Source organism: Pelmatolapia mariae, linkage group LG23 (genome assembly GCF_036321145.2).
Source record: "Pelmatolapia mariae isolate MD_Pm_ZW linkage group LG23, Pm_UMD_F_2, whole genome shotgun sequence".
NCBI lineage: Eukaryota > Metazoa > Chordata > Actinopteri > Cichliformes > Cichlidae > Pelmatolapia > Pelmatolapia mariae.
In genome coordinates this window covers 48,049,020-48,069,632 of record NC_086246.1, presented here as the reverse complement: position 1 = coordinate 48,069,632, position 20,613 = coordinate 48,049,020, and the positions used below count along the sequence as shown (strand labels likewise).

The window sequence follows — 20,613 nt, the reverse complement described above, 5'->3', positions numbered from 1 at the left end:
AAACTAAACATCAAAAACTACATTTTAAAGTCATAAAAAATTCGACCTTAAATAAGTCCATCCTCACCCGGATGTGACGTTAATCAAGACAACAATGGGTCATTTCTATTGGTAGTTTGTGGAAAGTGACGACCTTCCCTTTACTGAGAGCCAATGAATCGCAGGAGAAGCCGTCGCATGTGAGTAAAACATTTATTTCATATAAAGTGAGCATTTCTTAAAATTGTATTATAAACCAAATGTCAGTTGTATGTTTTTTGCTTCGAAAAACAGATGTTTGGGTGGAAATAACGATGTGTTTTTGTTTGGTAGCCAACCGTCCAGACCGCTAGCTAGCCGTCCAAGTTAGACATTAGCATGATGGTCAGCGCTGCGCTGCAGTAACACCTGTGGCAGATATATATATGTATATGCAGTGATTTATCCTTTACACATTGCATGCACGACACCGTATCCTTTGTTGCGTTGTGTTATTCTAACCCTGAATCTGCAAACAGCAAGAGAGGTATTTTAAGATTTTGGGCTTCCTGTTTTAGCGGTGGGATGAAAACGTTATATTAAAAACAAAGTTGCTTGTTGCATATTTACTTGGATAAAACTCCAATATGCACATTATAATATAAACGTTAGCAAAACGTTGAATTGGTGTATGTATGAGGAAGATAGTGATACGGTGGTGGCGTGTGCAGTACAGCGGGCATCAGTACTGAGATTTTCGTGTTTGCAGTGGTGATGGACAGGCTGATAGATGAGGTCAGGCAGGAGTCTCCATGGACCATGATCTCTGCAGATGATATTGTGTTCTTTAGCGAGAGTATAGTGCAGGTAGAGAGGAATAAGTCAGTAGAAGCTAGACAGAGTACATGTGTGAATAAGAGGGATACACGCGTAACAGCGAAGCTTAAGAAGTAGAGGTATTGAAGGTAGGTAGGTTTAGGTACCTGGGGGCAGCCATCAAAACCAAAAGACAAGAGAACAGAAGAAGAGGGTGCAGGTAGGGTGGAGCGGGAGGATACAAATCTGGGGACACATTTGTGACAGATAGCAGCAAGAGAAAAGGGGAAGGTTTATGAGATAGTAGTGAGACCGGATCTGTGGTTTGGAGACAGTGGCACTGACAAAAAGACAGGAGGCTAAGCTGAAGATGCTAGGATTTCCATTGAGAATGACCACAGGATTGCAAATATAGGGATGGCTCAGGTTGAGCAGTTTGGGGGCCATGTTAGAAGCAAAGATGAGACCAGAGAAAGCGGTAAGAGAGCACAAAGAAAATGTATTCAGCTCCAGAGATGGTCCTTGTTCTATTCAGCAGTTGTTGTTGATTTTTGTGGACCAGCTGATGAGCCAGTTCTCCACCTTCTGCAGGGGCTAGTTACAGTGGCTTCTACCTCACAGCAGTTCCCTGGTGTACACCAGGTGTACACAGCAGTTCCCTGGTGTCGGCTCCAGTTCGTCAGCTTTATCCATATATCGTCTTTCCTTACAAAGACCGAGTATAAGCGGTAATGTTAAGATGATGCTGGGAAGGATCATGATTTTAGAGGCAGCACAGAAATGAAGTCGCAGCCTCTGTTGTTTACCTTGGCAGACAGAGATTCAGGCACAAAGCAGGGCTCATTTAAGTTTGCTTGACAACGAGTAGAGATTACTTGTTGTTGAAAAAGGTCAATATGAGGTAAAAGGTGCTTCTAATACTTGCTTTGCAATATCAATATTAATTACTAATTAAACTGTCAATCAAACAGATCTCACTCACAGAGGAGGGGTTCGCCATCAGAAGGACAATGGAGACAAAGGGATAAAGAGCAATGGCAAGGTGAAGGGAAAGCACAAGTTAGACAGGTGGACGAGGAGGAGCAGAAACCCAGACAGCATGAAGAGGACATGGTGCCAAAGGGGACCTGCCAAACGATGTGCCCCGCTCAGGAGTTACGGGATCGTGAGGCTCAGAACCGACTTCACCATTTTGAAATGTTACCAGGCACAGAGAAAGATCGGCGGCCAAAAGGAGACCCATCGCGTGCTGTTAAGGAGTATTCCAGACCAGCAGCTGGGAAGGACTCAACAAAACCCAGTGACCTCAGACCACCTCCTGTGCTGCTGAAAACTGTTAACTACCTTATTAATGACATTGCAGCCGCCCCGAGCCTGTATCCATGGACTGAGGTACGTAATATTTACACAGATCGTTCAAATTGTTGATTTCCACAAAAGCTTGGGACTTCGTGTAACAGTAAATAAGTCCGACCTTTTTTCAATATTTTAAAATTGGATGATGGCAAAAGATTTTAAAATTGTTGGAAAAGGAAAGAAAGGCTGTAAAATGTGTGAAATACTGCATTCACAAGAGTCTTTGTGAAGTAACATTTCTCAGCAAAAATCATTTCATTGTTTATTGTTTATATCAGGAAATGATTCATGTTTAATAACTGAATTGGTGACTTAGAAATTAAACTTTTGTTATTATTTAAAGACAGCTAAAGAATTTAAATTTAGGACCCATTTATTTATTTTGCAGAAGTGTGTGTTACCATCTTCAAAACAACATGCATGTGCAGAAGCCAGTTCTTTATTTTACCAAGAACCCAACGGTGCTTTGACAAAAAGTGCAGTTGTAAAACTTTAATTTTTGTTGTTGTCATAATCCCAATTCTTGAACCTTCCTGTCTTAAACTTGCTGTAGCTTATTCTGCTATATAAATTTAAACTGTATTGCAAGTGATTCTTACTAGGGATTTATCCTTCAGCGGGAAATCTACAGCGTTGTTATGTCGTAACTAATCGTTGGGTCGACATAGGCTGCTTGTTGTGAGTGACTCTTTTAATATGGTCAGTTCCTCCTGTGCATTACTATTGCTACAGCTACTTTTTTGCTGCAGTTTTTGAATTTATCAGTGAAAGAATAACAATCACTTTCTCTTGAACAAATAATCATGACATCGATATAAACGCTCACAAATGTCAGCAAATTCCTGAAGTGAGATTGGTGAAACTATCAGAATGGATGTGAGCAAATGTACAAAGAAGTGGAAAAATGTAAAGATAAAATTATATTTGCCCCTGAAAATAATTAACCACAACAAAGAGGCAGGACACAGGAGAAGGAGGGGGGGCTCGCTGTACAACCCAGGGACATTACAACAAGGTCATTTAAACATAATACACCAGCATAAGCATAAATGCCAGCAACGACATTAGCCACCTACGTAGGTTACGTTATAGCCTCTCTCCAGCAGAAGTCTAAATCAAGCCTTACAAGGGAACTACAAATATTTCACTGTCTGTTCATTTTAAAATATGTCAAAATATCTGATGGAAAAATAGCAAAACAGAATTTATCATCATAGATTAAAGATGACTAATTTGTTGTTTACTTGTTTGTTGTCGCGCAGGTTTATACCTTTGTCTTTGACCGTCTTCGTGCTGTGAAGCAGGACATGATCATCCAGAGGATGTCAGGATTGGACTGCGTGGTCATTTTAGAGCGGACCATTCGTTTCCTCATCTATGCCTCTTATCGTCTTTGTGGGGAGCCACTGCGGCTCTACGACCCACGTATCAATGATATACACCTGCAGGAATACCTCAGCTGGTTGCTGGATTGCTACATGACCAAAACAGGACCTCATCCCAACCAAGAAGAGTTCCAGTCACTCAGTTTGCTGTACAACTTGGGTTGGTGACTTTGTTTATCATCTGCTATTTTGGTGTATTTGTATGCATATTCAAGCTGGAAGTCATGCATGCATTAGTTCAGTATTGTGCAAACAGATTTTTGATGCAGGGAATGTTTTCAAAAATTAAGAACTCCTCCACGTCCTCCAGAAAGCAATTCATTTTGTATGCTTTATTTTCTCTTACAGGTTCAGCTCGCGCTATGCAGCACACCATGCAACTCCCATTGCGACTGCGCAGCACTCCAAACATCAAACTTGCTCTTTTCATCAACCAAGCTTTCCTCGAAAGAAACCCTGTACGTTTGCTTCGGTTGGCTCAAAAGCTAAACTTCCTACAGACCTGCGCACTGCACCGTCACCTGATGACATGTCGTCAAGATCTGCTGCTCATATACAGCCACGGATACAGCAGCCGCAACTGTCGCTTTCCTCTTGACAGACTGGCTAAGCTCTTGTTCTTAGACGCATCACTTACAGCTCAACTGTGCCGGTCATATGGAGTTGAGGTTAACAAGGACAATCAAGTAGTATTCTCCAAAGCTGCTTTCACGGAGCCAGGACAAGGAACACTGCACTGTAAACTGTATCACAGCATAGCATGTGAGAAACAGAGAGATCTCACTGTTAAGAATATTGTTCAGAGCTGTGTTGAGACAAATAAGAAGTAAACAAGCCATACAAATACCGCTAGGTATTCTTATAAATTAGGAAATTGACTGTTTGTTTGTTTTTTAAGAAATCTGGACTGTCACTGAGCTGATGGCCACGAGTTACATTAAGATGTGAATTACTTTTATATTACTACCAATATTTTGTGTTGTTTCCCTTGAGTATTTTTTACAAGAACTGTACAGAAATTCAAAGGTGTAACTGTTTACTCATTCTTATAAATTCAAATTTTGGAATCATTTCAATAAATTTGGTTACAGTCGAAATACAAAGGTGGTCAGAAGTTTACATACATCATGGATTTGATTGTCGTGGTAATTTTGAGCTTTTAATGATTTTTCTTTAATGGCTGGAATGACTGTAAAGTGTACGTCTTTAAAGACTTTTTCTTTAAAAACAAAATGAATTTATTTAGGATTTTCTGTAATCCACATAGGCTCGTGCACTCACTTCATTTGTTAGTAAGCGGTGCTGAAGGTTCTACAGTGTCTTCTACCTTGACAAGACTTATTAACTTATGGTGATCATCATCGACTGCAACTGGTAGTTTCTTTGCCAGTGTAAAAAACAAAAAAAAGGATTTGTCAGCACTCGTTGGACTGACCAGTAGTCAGCACAATGTTAAAAGTCCAAGGAACATGGTTTAGACCTAAGAAGGAGAATTGTAGATTTGGGATAGTATCTTGGGGTCATTTCTAAACAACTGCATTCTAAGATCATCAGTTCAAGCAATTGTACGCAAGTACTAGTTATTCAGTTATTCACTGTCACCCAGATGTTCACCCTCAGATGAGAGGAACTTGATTACGACGTTCAGGAACCACAAAGGCTCAAGCCTGCCATGAACTGAAAACTGCTGGTTATCCAGCGTCACTGTATACAGTGAAGTGGGTTTTACATCAACATGGACTGAGAGTGTGCCGACCAAAAGCCCCTGCTCCAAAACTGACACCTTCCAGTCCAACTGAAATTTGCAGCTGCCCACATGGACGAACCTGTTTTGGTGCTAGTGGTAGTGGTACATTGGACGGAATAATGAAGAAGCGTGACTACCTCCAAATTCTTCAACCTTACCACAAAAATCAACAGTTAAACGGTTGAAACTTGAACACAGCTGGGTGATCCAACAGGACAATGATCCTGAACACACATCAAAATTTATTTGAAAACGAATAAAGCAGGCTAACGTTAAGCTTCTGGAAGCTAGGATACGCTTAAACACCTTACCAGGAAACCAATTTAAATGAACTTTACTAAAAACATGTATACTGTACAATCATTCCACCCTGGACAACCAACAGTTCGAAAAAGTAAAAAGACCAAAATAACCATGACATTCATGCCCATGATGAGTGTATGTAGACTTCACGACTGCATCTAAACCTAAGTGCCACTAGAGGGCAACAGATATCTTATCAGGGCATCAATGAACTCCAAAAGTGCAAATTTAAGTGAGTAAAACTGTTATAATCATGCCTTCAGTAATTGAATTGTGTCCTTCACACCGCATGGCATTTCTGTTATGTTTCATAACAAAACAAAGTAGCTGCAGATTTGAGATATTCTGGCTTTCTGGCTGAGCTAAAAACGTGCAGATAGTTTTTAGTGGCTAAAAGGACACGCTGCTACTGTTTCTTAAGCTGGTCTCATTCATGCTCTCTGCAGAGAAGAGAAGGTATCAAAGCGAAAGAAGCGCCGTCTGATGCGTCTCAACGCGATGCTGTAGGAGCGGAAAAAAGACCATCCGACTTGAGATCACCAGGAACAACTGGGACAGCGAGAGCTGCACGGATTTTAGATGTCAAACAAATCGTAACGGTGACATTTCTCCGCGCTGAAGTGGGAGGACACTTACAAATTGCAATGCTGAAATATGAGAGAGCGAAGCCGGGGCGGGTGAAGGCACATGGGAGAGGACTGTTCGTATACTCCGGGCTCTAAAAGACGAAAAAAAAAGGCACGATTTGCTTGGACCTGGATTTGGCGAAAACAGATGAATTCATTAAGTTGATCTTTGGTTCTCAACGGATCTCTGCACACCTTTCTCTCCTACCGATCTCAATGGATAGATAGATAGACCGTGAGGGCTGTGATTAAATTTCATTTAACATTTAATCAGGGCTTTCGGAGCCAGTCTCATTCAGAGGGTGAAGACTGTATCCTGAAGTATCCTGGGCTCTGGAGACAAAATGTTACGGATGTCTCTGACAGCTTTGAGGCTTTCGTGGATTTTGTACATCTGCACCGTGAGCACAAGTTCTGCACAAGAAAGACAGTAAGTAGCCTGTGTTACATGTGGTGTCTTTGAGCTGCTGTGTGCTCTACTACAAGCATTTCCCGGTGCTTTAAGTATGGATAGACTGTGATTGTTCATTGAAAAACTTTTTTTAAAAATTATCTTTAAAAATAGTTTTATTTAAACTGAGTGCATTTCATTGTACGGATCAGTCGGATTAAAACCTTTTTGTGAATAAGCCACAGTTTAATGTCATTACTGTCCCAACCACACTGCCACTAATGTATTGTTGTCATACTTTCATTAATTGTGTTACTGACCTGTGAGGAGTCACACAGAGTGATACATTAGGTCAATGATAGCCCATAACTTGCCAAATATGAATAGATGCACTCCTGTGTTTCTTTTGTTGTTGTTGTTTTGTTTAACCCAGACCCAGGAACGATTCTATCAGTCAGGTGCTTGAGGGGTTAATTGTGACCTTGGGAGATAACAGACCAACTAGTTGTAGCCAGGGGCGTAATTTCCAGGGGGGTTATGAAAATTAAAAATAAAAATAAAATTATGAATTATCTTGCATAAATAGAATGTTGATTTTCTTTACTCATTTCAGGTATTCCTCCCCCAATGTTCAGCACAAAGTCACGCCGATGGTTGTAGCAATTCTTCCAGGAAGAGAGGAGGGGTTACTATCAAACTCAAGCTAAAGCAGATCTTTTTGTGAAGCTTTAAACAAGTTAGCTTAGAAGTTTGAGCAATGAGCAAAACATGAAACCATGTGACTATTAAAGCCTTCACCTACACATGAGAGCAGGCTCTTAACTCCCAGAGGACAAAAGTTGAGCAAAAACAATTAGAACTTGAGTAAATGGAGCCATGTGACTGAAATAAGCACGGTCTCCACCACCTGATCCCAGCTCATCCAAGAGCTGGTTAAACTCACTGTAGATCAAACGCACAGAGTCAATTTCCTCTTATTATCCTCCTTCTCCCGAAAGCCTTATTTTCCAGGGGATTTTCTCATGACTTTTTCTCTCTCTCAGGAACTGCAGTTGCCTCTAGCTGTAATGCCGTTGTGCTGTAATGCCAACCACCTGATCCTTCTCTCATGCATGCAACTGGGCTTGTGCTCAAGGATTTGCTCACCTCTAATTTGTGTGATCTTCAGTTAAGTTGTTAAGGGGTGAGTTGGCCCAGTCGAAAAAAGCTGCAAGGCTGGGGTGAGCAAGCAATGAGTTAGACTAACAGGAAGATATTTACACTTGCGTTGCTGTATCAGCCTCGGTCATCACATGGTCAAAAATAATTAAAATGACTGAGTCTCAAACACAGCTCAACATTTGGTGGACACTTCAGTGAACTTGCTCCACACACCCCTAACAGTCCTCTCTCTGGTGATTGAGTTATACTGGAGCATGCTAACAAGAGCACCTATTATTCTACCTTTGTTACCTGAGAGAAGTAGCCCCTTTGTGCCAGAAGGCATGTTCTTTCAAAATAAAACTTAAATTGAACCCCCCCCCCCCCACACACACACACACACACACAGACGCACACACCCTAGACTCTTAATAAGCATCAAAGAATGACCTTTGCTCTGTGACCTCAGTGACAGGTCCCCTTCCCTCAATTTAATGTCAGAGTGACTGTGAGGAATCTCAGCCATTATTTTTCCAAACAGATGTCGAGGTTCTGTCAGAGGGTGCCGGACCACCCAAAACATTAAAGCAACAAGCTCAGTGGTCGTCAGGTACTGCATCCCTGGTGAAAACTGCAGTTAACCTTGTGTGTGCATGGAAGTGAAAAACATGAAGCGAGACAGAAAAAAATGTGTATGTACACCTGGTCTCCCATCTCCTTTTGCCTCCCTCGCCATCACCTCTATTCTCCCCCTACTGTCATCTCACCCTACTTTACCCCCTTGCTCCCTCCTTCCTTTAAACTCTCGCCTTTCCCTCTCTCTGCCCTCCTGCTCTTCTCTCAGGGGTTACTTGGTTGCTGCACCCTCTGTCTTTCGAGCGGGCGTCGAGGAGAGCGTGAGCGTAACCATCTTTAACGCGAAAGCAGAAACCCGCGTCCAGGTGCAGCTGTCGGTGAAGGGACAGACGGTTGCCCACAGCCATGGCTCAGTGCTCGGTGAGAACAAATTCTTTAAGCTAAAGTTACACTGGCACAGTGGGTTACGTTTGGAAACAAAGCATGCACCGACAAGTTAGGCAAGCTAAAAGATACCCCCTTTATGTCACTGTTTTCAAAGGATGCAGGCAGGCAAAATATACACATAGATTAAAGAACACACACAGACGGTGTGAGCCTCTGCTACAAGACAAGCTTTGGCTTTTATATAGATTATCTATGACTGCAGGCATCAGTTCAGTCCAGCTCATCGGCCACTTAATGTACACACTGTGTGATTTGTTTGACAGCACCATAGATAGATGGTGCTGACTCTGCTTAGAGGAGACAGGTTGCAGCTGGAACAGCAACTGAACTGACTTAACCACAGCGCTTACAGTTAAAGCATGTTAGAAGTATGCATTTTATTGATCACTTTACAGATCTGTGAGAAACTGAGGTTTAGTTTAGCTTGGTTTATTAAGATCCCTATTAGCTGTAGCAGCACAGCAGCTATTCTTCCTGGGGTCACAGATCTCTACACTTTGACTGTAACTGATTACTCAAAGCCGTACAGCATCATAACAAAAACAAAACGAACCACACATGCAAACAATCAAACAGCTCCTCACAACACAAATGGTGTTCCACATCAAGCTAGGCACTGATGACATACTATTCATATGTACACACTAGTTCTGCTACACTGGCAATGAATTCTATTCCATAATAGACCAATAATAAACTGCTCTACTGATTGAACTGGTTCTTGCTGTGAGTTATAAAATCTCTCCTCGTGTGGCGTGTTTGGTAGAATAATTTGTCATTCATTTTCAAACAAAACCATTGGAGTGTTTGTAACAAAAGCATCCCAATTCAATACAAGAAAAGAATAAACTAATCCATGTTTCACAGTTAACCAGCTGAGGCGTTTGTGCATTGTTACAATGTTTGTTCTGTACACACAACAAAGGACAGTATGTGCTGCTCTGTTTTCTACCACTTGCTACTTCTTAATCTGCTTCTTTGTGCCACATAATGTTGGGCAATAATCAAGATGAGACAATATCAAAGTCTGGACGAATTGTTTCATTGAGTTTGGTTTCAAAAATTTTGCACATCCTTTAACTACAGAAATTCCCTTTTTCTCATTTTAGCGAATATCTTATTAATATGTTCAGTCTCAGGAACTTGATCATCAAGCATACCGTTAATAGAAACTTCTAAAAGAGTGGTTGTAACCCAACAAAACCCATTCAAAATCAATTTATTCCTCTTTATCTATTTATTGATTGCACTTAAATCTGAGGTGCAGTCAGTGGTCTAATCGGGTGTGTATGGCAGAGCCTGTGGGGGGGGAAAAAATCTTACTTTAAATCTCACTTTTTCTCCTTTTAGACAAAGGCGCCATCAAACTAAAGGTGAGTGGAACTTTGTGTGCCACTAAGTGCGCTTTTATTTTCTCAGCAGCGGTGACAGCTGCACAGTAGTGAGAGCCCCCTGTCCGCTGTGTGCACATTCTTCAAGCAACATGCAAATCAACACTAACATTATTTGTAATGCAACATCTGTCTCTGCTCATTCATTGGGAATAAGGTAACAGCCTCGATATAATATGCAACAGCTGTTGACGTGCATGTATGGTCCGCCGCCCCCGAAGGCTGGAATAGATCAATCTAGTATGCACGACTTTTAGAGATTCTTTGCCTCTGTCTCTCTCTCTCTCCCTTCCCTTCTCATAACCTCTACCCTCATTCTCGTAAAATACTGTCACGTGAAGCGTACTCTGTTGGAGGCTGACGTCTTCTCTGCTTTTTTTTTTTTAAGTCTGTTTTTGTTATTCTGGAGCTTTTGTTCTCTAGAAAATGAAATTGAATAAATCACGGCAAATAATTTTGAATGCGTGGGTCACCACAACAGCCTCGAGTAAACACTTCAGTCCTAATTTACGTTTTCAGTTCCCGCTGACTTTGCTTTTGTATGCGTTTATGGATGTGTGTATACGCCACCAGGTTCCCTCGGGGCTGAGAGGCCAGGCCCATCTGAAGGTCTGGGGGAACCGTCACCTCGCGGAAGGAGGTTACATTTTCCACAACTACACCACCGTCACCGTGGAGAGCAAGGGCACGGCTGTGTTCATCCAGACTGACAAGCCCATCTACAAACCCAAACATAAAGGTTCCCTCATAGTGCACCTGGTAGTTAATCAGTTAATCACAGAGTAATGCCAGTTAGTGGAAATAAGTCAGGGGATGCAGGCATGTTGATGCTGCATTTGAGCTGTACAAATGTTGTAGACATAGCTGCTGATTGCGTGATCCTGATGGCATAATTAAGGATTTCAACCCATCAAATGACTTCAGACAGCTGGGTTTTTTTGTTTTTTTTAGAAGTATCAAGATTTTCATGTACGTGCAGATTTTTCTGATTAGAAACACAAAATACTTATTTTAAGATTATTGCATTTCTTTTTTGTCTTTAGTTCTCATCAACGTTTACACAGTTGACCCTGACTTGAGGCCAGTAAACGAGAAGGTAATTCTGAATTGATCTCATATTCAGACAAATATTAAAGCAATGTGTTGTGCTTCTTCAGCAGATTCACAGTAAACAGGAAACCCGTTGAATGATAATCTTTAATAAAAATGGGTTGGGTTATTAGCAAAACCTGTGTTTTTACGACAGAGTTGATAGACTGACTTTGATTTATGACCGAGTGTTTACTACAGGCATACTTTTCCACCTTTTAATTGGTGGAGTTAAGAGGAGAAACTTAGTTTGCACTGTGCGCAAGCAAATGTACAGTTGCCTATTTACTGAAGCCAAGCTAGACTCATTTCTCTTGGAATGTTAGCAATGACTCCAAATATACTGTGCAACTGTGCACACAGACAGCTTATTGATGTTTGCAGCTATAAAGGTACATTGCAGGTAAAAGGGCAATACTTAATTGTACAGACAGAAAATTGTTGAATTTGAAATGAATGGGATGAAGCATAGAGATAAAACACAGGATTTGTACTTTTGTTTATCAACTTTATTGCAACTTTTTCTTGTGTTTCTCTCTTTTGTTTTTTTGGGGTTTTTTTGCAGATTGAGGCATATATTTTGGTGAGTGCAGGCTGACAGGACCACCCAGGGTTGGCAGAGCCACGTCCGGGATGGGACAGTGGCAATTTTAGTTCCCAGCCTGCTTGGAGATTACAGAGCAGAAGTCAGGGCAGCTCACCTAGATAACAGGGTGCTCTTTGGACCAGTACAAGGATAAACAACATGAAAGGAACCTCTTCTCTTCTCTTCTCTTCTCTTCTCTTCTCTTCTCTTCTCTTCTCTTCTCTTCTCTTCTCTTCTCTTCTCTTCTTCTTTGTCTCTTTGTATCTGTACACTTACAACACACTATAATCCCTGTATTAGCAAACCTTGCTCACATTGGATCTTCATTCATCTTTCCAGATCTTAGGAAATATTTGGAAAATACCAAGCAAAGACTTCATGGGAAGCAAAGAGAAGCTTATACATGAGTTACCAGTAGCAACAAGCACACAGATGCATTTTTCCTCCTCAGTTCTAGCCTACAGTATATGTTATTTTTGGAAAGAGTTTTAAAAGTATTTTGGCAATGATATCAGAACCCAGATATCTGGGTCAAGTTCAGTGAGGGGACTGTTCAGCAATAATAAAACTATTTATGACTTTTTCTATTGTGTGATAACAACATTCATTGAGCAACTAAACTGGTACCACATTTTTTTTTTCGGTATGTGAAGTAAAGGAATCTTAACATTGGTTTGTGACATCCTACTTTGATCTTCCAGGATCCAAGAGGATCCAGGATGGTGCAGTGGAAAGGGCTTAATTCTGTCTGCTGTGGTGAGCCGCATCATTTGCAGTATTTTTACATCATCTTTGTGTAAGCTGCACGTTTACATTTCATTGCTAGGTTGCTGTGGGGGATTGAATTAAAACACTACTTTTCTGGACTCATAATTGAAGAACGGTGATATATGATTGCTACAGTTTGGTTAATCACTATCAAGGACACAGGAATTAAATGTGTTAATTAGATTTTTGCCTCCTGTAGGGGTGGTGAACATGAGCTTTCCTCTGTCTGACCAGCCTGTGTTGGGAGATTGGTTTGTCTTTGTGGAGGTGCAGGGCCACGCCTATAACAAGTCGTTTGAAGTGCAGAAATATGGTGAGGACCTACACAGTGTTGCACAACTGCCATTGTTTATTGAGAGCACTTTTAATGAGTTTGTGTGTATGTTTTTTAACTTTGTAGGCTCTTTTAAATGCCTGTCTTTTTATTTCGAGTGGTGTTAAAAACACATTTACTATTTTTCTCTACTAAAATGTGTGTAGTTGTCAAATAATATATTACAAATAAACGCAATAGCAAGCAAGGCTATTGCTGTGTAAGATATAACACAAGAAAAAGTTCAAAAAAAATATTGTGTTGCCTCTCTTTCAGTGGCGCCCAAATTTGAGTTGGTGATTGATCCACCGCGCTACATCCGTGATCTGAACTTATGTGAGCAGGCCACAGTCAGGGCCAGGTGAGTCACTAAATATTCAGCGCTGTACGAAAGTGGAACAAGACTTTAACCTGGACTTGTGGAGTGTTTTCTTTTTTTCTTTGTTTACACTAATCAGCCACAGCATAAAAACCATTGACTATGGTGAAGTCATAATCTCATTCCAGTGCAGCGCTCTTCTGAGAAACGGTGGGTACTTACGTGCGGACTTTGACACACAGCGCCTGCTAAACATTCTTGCAAAATAGGACATCTTCCCATGGTAGTAGCCTCCTCCTTTAGGGGCTGTGCTCTCATATGCCACATATCAAAAACTGCACAGGATCAGCTTAAAGGACACATTAAAGCGCACCAAGCGTTGACCTGACCTCCAACTCGAGCTACAACCCGAGGAGACTTGTTTATACCCCACAGACGGACAGCATTTGGGCAGAACGTCCTTTCTATCCAGGGTGGCCATCTGTGGAACAGTCTTCCTCAATCCATTAGAGAATGCTCGACATTCAATTTGTTTAAGGCACAGGTTAAAAACTGGTTATGGAAAAATCAAGTGTGTGATCATGTATAAGTTGTATAGTTTTAATGTTTTATTTGGGAATAGAATGGTGTGTATGTGTGAGTTTGGTGATGGAGTTTTTATTATGAATGAGTTATGAATTTTATATGAATTATTATATCTATTTTTTTATGTTTATGGACAACAGATGGAAATTAACCCTTGGCTATAATCTGATATGTTTACATTCATGTAATTTTTTTACATTTATGTTCATTAACATGCACTGTCCTAAATAAATTTGAAAAAAAAAAAAAAAAACTTAACTACCAGCATGGCAGAACAGCCATGGGGTGCACTAGAACAACCCTGGTCCACAGAGCCCACTGCCATTGTCCTGGTGCTATACATCACATGAAATCCCAGCAGGTATTGTTTCCATGCCCCACAAGTCAGAGCAGTTTTGAAAGAATGAAGGGGAAGCAGGTGGTTTTAGTGTTGTGGCTCCTTAGTGTGACTATGGAGTTATAATAGGTTATAAATGTTTTTTATTATTGTAATATTTATTTACAATACAACAAAAAAGAACACATCATCAATTTTACTCTCTGGCATGTCACTCTAATGCAGATATACCTTTGGGAAACCCGTAACTGGGAAGTTGACAGTAAATATGACGGTGAATGGAGTCGGCTACTACCGCCATGAGATGGGCCATCCTGTCATAAAAACTATGGAGGTTCGTTTATTTAATCCCTATTCTACATGCTTTGTGAATTTATTAGAGACTTCCAAGCTGATATGGAAACAGGGTTGTTGATTGATTGTTGTTTTGTCTTCAGAGTTCCTTCAAAGTGCTACTGTTTTATGCATACACTGTAAATCATTGTTATTATGGAGGTTAAGCTCCAAACCCTGACACCAAAATTATACATGTCCTGCTATACCTGATTACATCTTTTCTGTTGTCAGATCAAAGGCTCTGCAAATTTCAGTCTGTGCGTCAAAGACATGATGCCCTTGGATGTGGCTGATCACTTCAGGGGGACTGTTAGCATTTGGGCTTCTGTGACCAGCGTAGATGGAAGCAAGCAAACCACATTTGATGATTCCACACCAGTCCATAAACAGCTCATTGACATCAAGTACTCTAAGGATACACGCAAACAGTTCAAGCCTGGTCTGCCTTACAAAGGGAAGGTGAGAGCCCACAAAAAAGTTATTGGCACTGTGGGGGAAAAAAAGAGAAGAGAAATACAAAAGAGAAATAATCAGCTTGGATCTTCATATCACTGGCATTTACTTTGAGAAGAGCTCAACGTATATTTATTTGTTGTGCTTTTTAAATAAAGCATGACTTTAACTGCTAGTCAGTAAAATGCTAAAGATAAATTAAGCCTGTATTCAGCCATGCACATTACTGATTCACAAATGAGTCTGCATTTGCACACTCAGTCGTTTTCCCTCTGCTTTGTAGATTGAGGTCACTTATCCTGATGGGAGCCCGGCTGACGGGGTAAAGGTGCGCATTAAAGCAGAGCTGACCCCGAAGGACAACGTCTATACCAGCGAACTAATCTCCAAGGACGGTCAGGCCACCTTTGAGATCCCTTCCATCCCTGCAGCTGCTCAGTATGTCTGGCTTGAGGTCAGAACTTCCTATTGTCACGTAATATAAACAGAGTGATGCAAGAAGTAATTTGAAGCTAATCCCAATTTTATTTTCTTGACAAAGACCAAGGTGATATCCATTGAGGACAGGACAGTTGGAAACCAGTACTTGCCCAGCTACCTTTCTATCAGTAGTTGGTACTCTCCTAGCAGGTGTCACATCCAGATCCAAAGTCCCAGCACCCCGCTCAAGGTAGGTGTGACCTTTTTCGTTGGTATGAGTTTCTTGCTTAACTTTGGATGATTTAAACATGTTTCAAAACATCAGATTGTGAAGTATATTTATATCTGTCTGCATGTATAGGTTGGACAAGAGGCAGAAGTGGCTCTCAAATCCACTTGTCCCTGTAACTTCACCCTGCATTACGAGGTAGCATCCAGGGGAAACATTGTCCTATCAGGCCAACAGGCAGCCAACCTGACAGCCTCCCACAGAGAGAAAAGGGCTACAGTCACCTTTGACAAGAACATTCACAGCACCCACCTGCCTCCTTCTGCTTCTGGTACTCATTTCTTCTTATTACAACTCTAACTTCACTGTCATCCAGGTAATTTTAAGAGCTAAAGTTTCACAGAATAATCCTTTGATGAATTAGCTTTTTTTTCTTTCATTGTTGTAGTGCTTGGGAAATCAGTGTCCAAGCTTCTCAATCGTAGTGGTCTTTGACATCAGAATGCCAGATAGTTTTGGAGAAAGCACTGTCACCCTGTCACTCTGCCAGATGTTGCAGGCTCTTCCTCCCAGACTGAGATGGACAGATGTGTGTCCTACCTACATTTTCCTGTTAGGCACAGCATGGCACCACTCAGCCGTCTGCTGGTCTACTATGTGAGGGAAAACGGTGAGGGTGTCACAGACAGTCTGCAAATCCCTGTCAAGCCCGAGTTTGAGAACCAGGTTTGGAAACAGAACTATTATAACTTAATTTATCCAGAGAAAAGTACTGCAGTTGGTACTGTTGCATATGCTTGTTACCAAAACACCAGTGTTTTTGGATATACAAAATTAAGTTTGTGTTTTCATGTTTTGTTTGGGGGTTTTTTGCTGCTAAAATAGCTATTTATTGAAACCCGGAGAAAAGGGTGCACTCTCTGTATACATTTTGGAGCTGAGCCTAAGTATCCATGCACCAACCATTACACCACAGTGTAATGTCTGTAAACAAACAGCTGTGTTGGCTTGGGAGAGATCCCCAGTTCCTGCCTGCATTAGGTGGAGTTAACTCCCTGAAGTATTTACAGCTCTCTGGTATGCCCTTACAACACTAAGTGTGTGTGTGTGTTGTGCGTATGTGTGCCGGAGGAGGGGGTTGTGAGGGCAGGATGAGACAGCGGCCGCACAGGCCGCAGGCAGATAGGTGGGGTCATGACAGGAGAGGTTGACAAGCTACAGAATGGTGAAAGGAGGGCAGCAGAACCGATTAACGGTGTTAATTTGTGACTTTGTACTGGTGAAAAATAGTTCTGATGTGTGAAAGCTGACTCTGGCCATCCCTCCCTCTTTCAAAGGCTGTAGTTTTCCACTCTCAGTCATAGCTTTCCAAAGTTTGCTGCTTAGAATTGTCAGACTGATATTATTCCGAATGCCACTGAGGGTCTGCCAGCTAGTGCTGAAATTATTTAGTTTTTTAGCTGACAGTTTGATATTTGATATTGACATTTTGATAGTTTTGATAGATATTTCAGATTTTTCTCTTTTATGAGGGAAACATTCAGTCTTCTGGTTCAAGTTTTATGTTCAAGTGAGCAATTTGAAGACATCTCTGTGAACCTTTTCAGTAAATTTATAACCGTACAGTCTTACAAATTCACAATTCTGTGGAGCGGAAATTTGTTAAATGCACCTTGTTTATGCAGAATGTACTTATGTGTCATGCTTTGGATTGCAGGTGTCTATTTCTATGTCAACCAATGAGTCCATGCCGGGGGACTTGGTGACCCTGCGTGTTCGGGCTCAGAGGGGATCCTGTGTTTGTGTGGCCACTGTAGATAAGAGTCTTTACCTGCTGAAGCCCGACTTTCAGCTGAGTCCTGAAAAGGTTGGTCATATTTATAGATTATGGTGATATTACACTTTAATAAACAATCGATTAAAGCGTTCTGTAACTTAAAGTCGCTTTATAGTATAGATTTAGAGAGCTGGTTTAAATTACTTTCTTAGATCGTAGTTTTTAAGATGTTACCTGCTTTATTTTTGTAAATAACTTTACTTTTACTGTAACTTTATATAAATATGTTTTTCACTCTGCAGGTGTTTAAAGAGCTGGCAGAGTTTGATGTTTCAGACGCTTTCAACATCCCTAAAGATGACGGACACTTCTGGTGGCCTGGGCTGACGGCAAAAAGACGGAGGCGGTCCTCTGTGTTCCCATGGCACTGGGACATCACTAAGGACGCGCGCTTTGCTTTTACAGTGAGAACATACACTTAGTGAAAGAGCTCAGCTAGTGCTGTCACTGGGTTAAAAGGTAATCGTACTAGTGCGTGCAGATGTTTATTTCTCTATATATTTAATACAGGAAACGGGACTGGTTGTGATGACAGATATGGTGAGTTTAAACCATCGGCAGAGTGGGGGCACGTACACAGATGAAGCTGTTCCTGCCTTTCAACCGCACACCTCTACCTTGGTGGCTGCTATGCCCTCCCGCCCCACAAACAGGTACAGGATGTTCTTTATAGGTGTCCAAGGATGTCCACTGGGCATCAGCAAACTCTAATGATCTCATACCTAAAAATGTGCAAATTGTATTATTCAAAGTTTTCATAAATGGCATGAAAGTTCTTCTTGTACCAGCCGACGTTTCTTTATATTTTACTTTTCATTTTTTTAACGTGGTTTTGAGAAATAGTTCTCCATGCTTTTTGAAGGTCTTTTAAAGTTTCTCTTTAGGCACTGGCTGCTTTTAAAAACCATTTTAAATTGTATCGTTAGACACTTTGTTACTAGCAGCCCGCTGCAAAAACAAATCATTTCTTCATTTTTTTTTTAGCTGAATCTACAAAAATCTCTATTTGTCAGCGTTTTTGCACCATTGAGGTGATTCCTAAAGAGCTGTAGCCAAAAACTAGTGTGTCCTTAAAAAATGAGAAAATTGGACAAGTCCAACAAAGACCTGACACAGGACCTAAGAGATTGATCTGGCCCTTCAATTGATCCATCTGCTGTTCACTACTGCTCGCTGTTCATCAGAATTTATCTCTGTTAAAGGGTGGCTGTCAAAGAAGCCATTGTAAAGGAAGGGAAAGAGGGGAAAAGGCTGAGGTTTGCCAAAGAACTGGACTAAAAACCATTGGCAACAGGTCTCATGGAGTGACGAATCCAAAATTGGCATTTTTTGTTCAAATTGTTGTCAATATGTATGGAGGAGGTCAGGAGAGAGGTGCAGCAGTGAGTGTCTACAGCCCTCTGTAAAATACGGTAGAGGCTCTGTCATGGTTTGGGGATTTTGTCAAAAGTGATGGAATCCTGAAAGCGGAAAACTACCATCAGATTTTGATCTGCCATACAGTGCAGCTGGAAAGCATCTGATTGACAGCAGCGTTATTCAAATAACATCCAAAGAAGAGCTTTGAATTTCCTTTAAGAAGCCTGGAGAACTATTCCTGAAAAATACTTAAAGAAATCAGAAGAAAGCGCATTCAAGAGAGTTCAGGCGGTGGTCATACCAAGTATTGACTTGTGTTTTGCACATAAGTTGAAATTTGCCAGTTTTCTGGCAAGATATAAAGGAATGAGTGGTGGCTCAAGACTTTTACACAGTACATTATAAATTTTAAAAACGTGAATTATAGGAAACTAGCTTATCAAATACCATACTCTATTGGTATTAAAAGCCAAACTGTGAGCCACTTGGGTGTGGTATCATGTCATAGTCAAGGTTATTCAGTTGTTTTTGTGTATGTTGGCTCTTTAACTGATGAAAACAGATGATCTTTGTCTGTTTTGGAGGTTCTTTTAAACCATTAAATTTGTGTACTTGTATGTATTACTCCACCCTCTTTAATGTCAGAGGGAAAAAAGTGGTTATTATTGTTGAAGAAGATTAACTGTAATCCTTCACTGGACCACACACTGTAATATGGGCATGTACTTTACTGAAAACAAAGAATCTGAACGCAAACCCATAACAGAATAATAATTACATCAAGATCGCCCTCTTTGTTTTATTTCATATGTTAGGCCTGCATTCCCCTGTGCTACAAATACTTTTCATTTTAGTGCCGAACTTTAAACACATGATGTGACTTATCATTGTGGAATTTTAAATAGTATATTTTTCCATTATGTTGTTATTTTATTAGCTAAAGCTTTTTCACTGATGTCTTCTTGTGTTTTGGCTGTAGAGTAGAGAGGCGGAGGCGTACATTTTTCCCAGAGACTTGGGTGTGGCACTGCCTCAACGTCAGGTATTTAAATCTTTAAATAATATTTGTCTTGTGTGAGCGTGTGTGCGTGTCTGCGTTACTTGCCTCTGGCTAGATATATCAGGTGCAACAGATTGTCTATCCTTTTATGTGATTTAGTGCTTAAGAGAATAGAGAAATGGAAAAGAGAGGAGCAAATGTGGGAAAAAAATGATAGCATGAAAAAGATACAGGAAAAACATTTACAGAGAGCAAAAAGGAGGCGAGAAATATGTGAAAAGCAGAATATAGGTAGAAGAAGAAAGGCGAGAGTAGAGCTGGAAGAAAAAAGATTGGAGAGTAGGGGTAAGAAGAGAGTACTGGAAAGGAAAACGTGAACATGACAGACTCTTGGAAGAAATTTGTGAGAGGAAAGGTGCGAGGCAGTGCTGTATGCGAGACGGCCGATCTTCCATCATGCAGCAGCATCCGCCACTTCTCCCACTGGGTGTGAAATGCCTCATTCAATCTTGGAACAGACTCTTACTTTCTCAAGAGCTCCTTCCATTCATGTTTAGCCAATATAAATGAATTGCCCATAGATTTCCATATCCTTGATTCCCTTGGATGGGACTTCAGCTCTCACTAATTTCCTGTGAAGTGCAGAGCTCTGATTTTTCCTTAAAAGTATATTAAAATGGATTTTGGACGGCTTTGATCAAAAGGAAGGGTGTACATGCAGTTTTTGAAGTTTATTGTGCCCTCTTACAGTTTGCCAAGACCAACATCCAGTGAGCACTGCCAATAATGACTTCAGCTCATTTCTTTCAAAGAAACAGATTGGGTCAACACCTGACCGTCCCTTAA

At 40.9% G+C, this 20,613-nt stretch overlaps 2 protein-coding genes across 2 annotated transcripts in view; both read left to right on the top strand.

The window, feature by feature from the left end:
• The first annotated feature begins 98 nt into the window (after positions 1-98).
• On the top strand, positions 99-4,585 carry sac3d1 (SAC3 domain containing 1). The gene is made up of 4 exons (XM_063466936.1): positions 99-179; positions 1,746-2,166; positions 3,393-3,675; positions 3,864-4,585. Exons 1-4 carry the CDS (start codon positions 154-156, stop codon positions 4,343-4,345), a joined length of 1,212 nt encoding a protein of 403 aa, XP_063323006.1. The 5' UTR covers positions 99-153; the 3' UTR covers positions 4,346-4,585.
• A 90-nt stretch (positions 4,586-4,675) lies between these two features.
• The window catches only part of cpamd8 (C3 and PZP like alpha-2-macroglobulin domain containing 8), a 46,342-nt gene continuing 30,404 nt past the window's right edge, over positions 4,676-20,613 (top strand). The window contains exons 1-19 of the mRNA XM_063467097.1: positions 4,676-6,621; positions 8,567-8,718; positions 10,096-10,118; positions 10,710-10,875; positions 11,180-11,232; positions 11,791-11,808; positions 12,513-12,567; positions 12,779-12,892; positions 13,169-13,253; positions 14,359-14,467; positions 14,701-14,928; positions 15,206-15,376; positions 15,464-15,592; positions 15,704-15,902; positions 16,122-16,297; positions 17,289-17,438; positions 17,651-17,812; positions 17,919-18,061; positions 19,747-19,809. Coding sequence (XP_063323167.1) covers positions 6,536-6,621; positions 8,567-8,718; positions 10,096-10,118; positions 10,710-10,875; positions 11,180-11,232; positions 11,791-11,808; positions 12,513-12,567; positions 12,779-12,892; positions 13,169-13,253; positions 14,359-14,467; positions 14,701-14,928; positions 15,206-15,376; positions 15,464-15,592; positions 15,704-15,902; positions 16,122-16,297; positions 17,289-17,438; positions 17,651-17,812; positions 17,919-18,061; positions 19,747-19,809 — 2,282 coding nt within the window. The 5' untranslated portion in view covers positions 4,676-6,535. The remainder of the gene's footprint in view (positions 6,622-8,566; positions 8,719-10,095; positions 10,119-10,709; positions 10,876-11,179; positions 11,233-11,790; positions 11,809-12,512; positions 12,568-12,778; positions 12,893-13,168; positions 13,254-14,358; positions 14,468-14,700; positions 14,929-15,205; positions 15,377-15,463; positions 15,593-15,703; positions 15,903-16,121; positions 16,298-17,288; positions 17,439-17,650; positions 17,813-17,918; positions 18,062-19,746; positions 19,810-20,613) is intronic.

What these genes read in the sequence shown, in the direction of transcription:
- sac3d1 (XM_063466936.1), top strand. Translation starts at nt 154, where the DNA reads ATGAATCGCAGGAGAAGCCGTCGCAT. An exon ending in CGCAGGAGAAGCCGTCGCAT is followed by an intron (nt 180 to 1,745) that starts GTGAGTAAAACA and finishes TCAATCAAACAG; the next exon opens with ATCTCACTCACAGAGGAGGG. An exon ending in GCCTGTATCCATGGACTGAG is followed by an intron (nt 2,167 to 3,392) that starts GTACGTAATATT and finishes GTTGTCGCGCAG; the next exon opens with GTTTATACCTTTGTCTTTGA.